The sequence below is a fragment of the Oncorhynchus masou genome, chromosome 31 (genome assembly GCF_036934945.1).
Source record: "Oncorhynchus masou masou isolate Uvic2021 chromosome 31, UVic_Omas_1.1, whole genome shotgun sequence".
Lineage (NCBI taxonomy): Eukaryota > Metazoa > Chordata > Actinopteri > Salmoniformes > Salmonidae > Oncorhynchus > Oncorhynchus masou.
Window position 1 is genome coordinate 3,552,098 of NC_088242.1, and position 3,924 is coordinate 3,556,021.

A 3,924-nucleotide genomic window follows, 5' to 3' on the forward strand; every position below is an offset into this window, starting at 1 on the left:
CGCATTGGATTGGTTGGCTATTCAGATAATGTCATGCTTATTTAATGTCTTGAATAAATCAGCGAGACATTTAGAACGACTCCAACGTTCTAGGTGTTCCTGACGTCACTTGTCAATCAGTTAGCGTATAATTGCACTGACACGGCCGCAGGAGCTGTTATTTCTCCGTGGTGACCAGAGATGTTCACAGAGAAACATTTTAAGGTAGTTTTTGATACATGCTTGCGTAATGAATAATGTTCTTAGAATAGAGCAATTTGCGTGTTTCCTAATACTATGAATGTGCGCTCTGCGCGTAGGATGCAGATTAGTCATTTACATCACACATGCACATCTGTGCGTAGGCCTGTAGGCTATGTCATTTTACGGGGTTGCAAGTTCATGGATAAAAACCAACCAGCATGTTCGTGGATGCAGATGGAACTTTCAACAACAGCAACATGAAATCTTATGTGATGGAGAAAGCGAAAGAGCCCGGTGCAACAAATATGATTTCGGAGGCGCTCGTTGCACACTTGCTGAAGATTGCGCAAGAGGCGGCGGAGGCAGTATCCGCCACTTCGCAGTCTTCATCTCTGCTGATGGAGAATGGGACTCGGTGTGGGGAGCAAATTCTGAACTACGACAGGGTGGAGAAGGTATTTATTGGAGGGATTCTCACCATGCTCACGCTGTTTACTATCTGCGGGAACTTGCTGGTGGTGATTTCGGTGTGCTTCGTGAAAAAGTTGCGGCAGCCGTCCAACTATCTGATAGTGTCTCTGGCTGTTGCCGACCTTTCAATCGCGCTGGCAGTTATGCCGTTTGTCAGTATAACGGACCTTATTGGGGGGCAATGGGTTTTTGGCCAAGTCTTCTGCAATGTTTTTATTGCCATGGACGTGATGTGTTGCACTGCATCCATAATGACGTTGTGCGTAATTAGCATAGACAGGTAAGTGTCATTCCAATGCCTATTACCTGCATAGAAGGAAACGTATTGTTTGTGTAGTGTGACAAGGTGAAAGCCGTTTTAATATGACGATTAATTATGCATTTAATTGTTAAATTGAGTCTTACATTTTTGTTTAGTGTTTTTTGCACACGTACTTGATGAAATCGTGTTTTATAAGCCCATGTGGGCACCAATTGGTGTATCAAATCAAATTCAAATCAAATTTATTTATATAGCCTCAGGAGTAAATGTCAGTTGGCTTTTCATAGCCGATCATTAAGAGTATCTCTACCGCTCCTGCTGTCTCTAGAGAGTTGAAAACAGCAGGTCTGGGACAGGTAGCACGTCCGGTGAACAGGTCAGGGTTCCATAGCCGCAGGCAGAACAGTGGAAACTGGAGCAGCACCACGACCAGGTGGACTGGGGAGAGCAAGGAGTCATCATGCCAGGTAGTCCTGAGGCATGGTCCTAGGGCTCAGGTCCTCCGAGAGAGAGAAAGAGAGAATTAGAGAGAGTATACTTGAATTCACACAGGACACCGGATAGGACAGGAGAAGTACTCCAGATATAACAGACTGACCCTAGCCCCCCGACACACAAACTACTGCAGCAGTTCGGGAAATCCAATCTCCTTTTAAAACAAATTATAGCGTAGCCCTAGTAACAGGCTACATTATAATAAGATTGTTATACGGGTCTTATTATAATTGCTATAGTTATTTTGGCGTGAGTTACTCCCCAGTGTTTGTCTTCCTTTGGAAGTTCCTTGCTGTTCACCCAATGTATTTGCAGTAATGTGTATCTGTATGTATAAACAGTTCATTTGTTGTTTACAGCTAATTAATTATATGCTTATTTTGTTGTCCGTTTTGAGGTACCTGGGCATAACCAAGCCTCTGACCTACCCTGTGAGACAGAATGGCTGTTGCATGGCCAAGATGGTGGTGTCCGTGTGGCTCCTGTCCGCCTCCATCACCTTGCCCCCCCTCTTCGGCTGGGCCCAGAACGTAAACGACAACAAGGTGTGTCTGATCAGCCAGGACTTTGGTTACACCATCTACTCCACCTCAGTGGCGTTCTACATCCCCGTATCTGTCATGCTCATTATGTACTACCGCATCTACCGCGCCGCCAAGCTCAGCGCCGCCAAGCACACCATCACGGGCTTCCCGCGGGTCGGGGAGGAGGAGGCGCGGGGGGGAGAGGAGGAAGCCATGGAGGAACAGGAGGAGGAAGAGGACAGCGTGGACTGTGTGTCGGCCGCTCTGAGGCTCCACAGGGAGGTGGAGGGGTGCACGCGATTCTCCCGGCTCATGAGGAGCAACCGGAGGAACATGTCCATCTTCAAGCGGGAGCAGAAGGCAGCAGCCACCCTGGGGATCGTGGTCGGGGCCTTCAGTGTCTGCTGGATGCCTTTCTTCTTACTGTCCACGGCCAGACCTTTCATCTGCAGGGCGGACTGCCCTAGCTGTGTGCCCTTGTGGGTGGAGAGGACCCTGTTGTGGCTGGGCTACGCCAACTCCCTCCTCAACCCTTTCATCTACGCCTTCTTCAACAGGGACCTGAGGACCACCTACAGCAACCTGCTGCGCTGTCGTTATCGCAACATCAACCGCAAGCTGTCCGCCGTCGGGATGCAACAAGCCCTCAAACGGTTGGATAAGACCGACTCTGTTATCTAAATGGTGTTACTGTAGTGTTGTTGTGGGAGCTGCCACACTGAGCACTAGAGTCGACCACGTTCTCTCAATGACAATAGGTCAATGTTATCTGCCTGCCTGGTCCTCTACTTAAGATCATGCACGTCCAGACACAGTCTAGACCTTATTGGTCAGGTCTGATTTATGAAACAACTAAGGATCTATACTTCCATCTGAATGTTGAGTCCATTGGCTTTGTGTCCGTGACGTTACGGTGCTTTTACCCTGGGCATTTCTCAGTTGTCCTGTGGTTGTGTAGCGTGGTTCGTTCTGCGTTGTGTACTTTTAATTAGGACGCTGCCATAACTGGAGGTGTGCTAGTCGAATTATTTTTATTTGCCCTGCACACGAAGAGACAACACACATTATGTTAACCCTTGGCACAGTTACGGATCTCAGGCACCTTGCTAGCCGAAGGTCAGGCAAAATGAAATAACAGGTTCTGCACACATTCAATGCACAACAGCATACAGCACACAGCATACAGCACACAGCACACAGCACACAGCACACAGCACACAGCACACAGCACACAGCACACAGCACACAGCACACAGCACACAGCACACAGCACACAGCACACAGCACACAGCACACAGCATACATACCATACAATACAAGCAAAATGATACAGTACATCATTCAGACAACATAAAGACATACCTGCACACGAAGAGACAACACACATTATGTTAACCCTTGGCGCGGTCCTAGCTCTCAGGCACCTGCGCCAGCACATGGACACTCACTCAAACACTGTCCCAAGTACTCACAAGTTACAATAGATACCCTAGTTAGCGAGCTTTGTGATACTTGTTAACATAAATCTTTATATTATCCACATTGTAACAAACTTATGGTAGCATAACAGTGCATTGTGTAACATTACCACGGTTTTATATTGAACAATTTCGGAGCCAAGGACAACATACCTTGCTATGCCGAAGGTCAGACAAAAGAGAGCAATAAGGGGTTACGGAAATACAGATAACCCGCGATGGACCAAACCAAAATATACACAACTTTTACAATCACATGTATGTACAATATTGATATGAAAAAGTGTTTGTACACCAAAGAAAAACATTAGCTATGCAGCTGTAATTAAATTTAAACAATACACTTAATTATTATTATTATTATCAAATTATTAACATCCCCTCTTGACCTGGCCTATTTGAATTGGTCCTTGTTGCATAATCTGGTAATTTGGTGCATAATCTAGGGGAACAACATCACATGGCTACATTTGCACAAGCACGATGCCTCAGAACAAGCCATGATGGTTAG

General features: G+C 46.5%; 1 protein-coding gene across 1 annotated transcript; it reads left to right on the top strand.

Moving 5' to 3' along the window:
• Window positions 1-401: 401 nt before the first annotated feature.
• Window positions 402-2,616, top strand: LOC135525094 (5-hydroxytryptamine receptor 7-like). Its single transcript, XM_064952847.1, has 2 exons — window positions 402-934; window positions 1,809-2,616. Exons 1-2 carry the CDS (start codon window positions 402-404, stop codon window positions 2,614-2,616), a joined length of 1,341 nt encoding a protein of 446 aa, XP_064808919.1.
• Window positions 2,617-3,924: the final 1,308 nt, after the last annotated feature.

Excerpts from the sequence above, each read along its gene's own strand:
- LOC135525094 (XM_064952847.1), top strand. The coding sequence starts at position 402 with ATGTTCGTGGATGCAGATGGAACTTTCAACAACAGCAACATGAAATCT. Across the intron at positions 935-1,808 it reads TGCGTAATTAGCATAGACAG|GTACCTGGGCATAACCAAGC; the intron begins GTAAGTGTCATT and ends GTCCGTTTTGAG.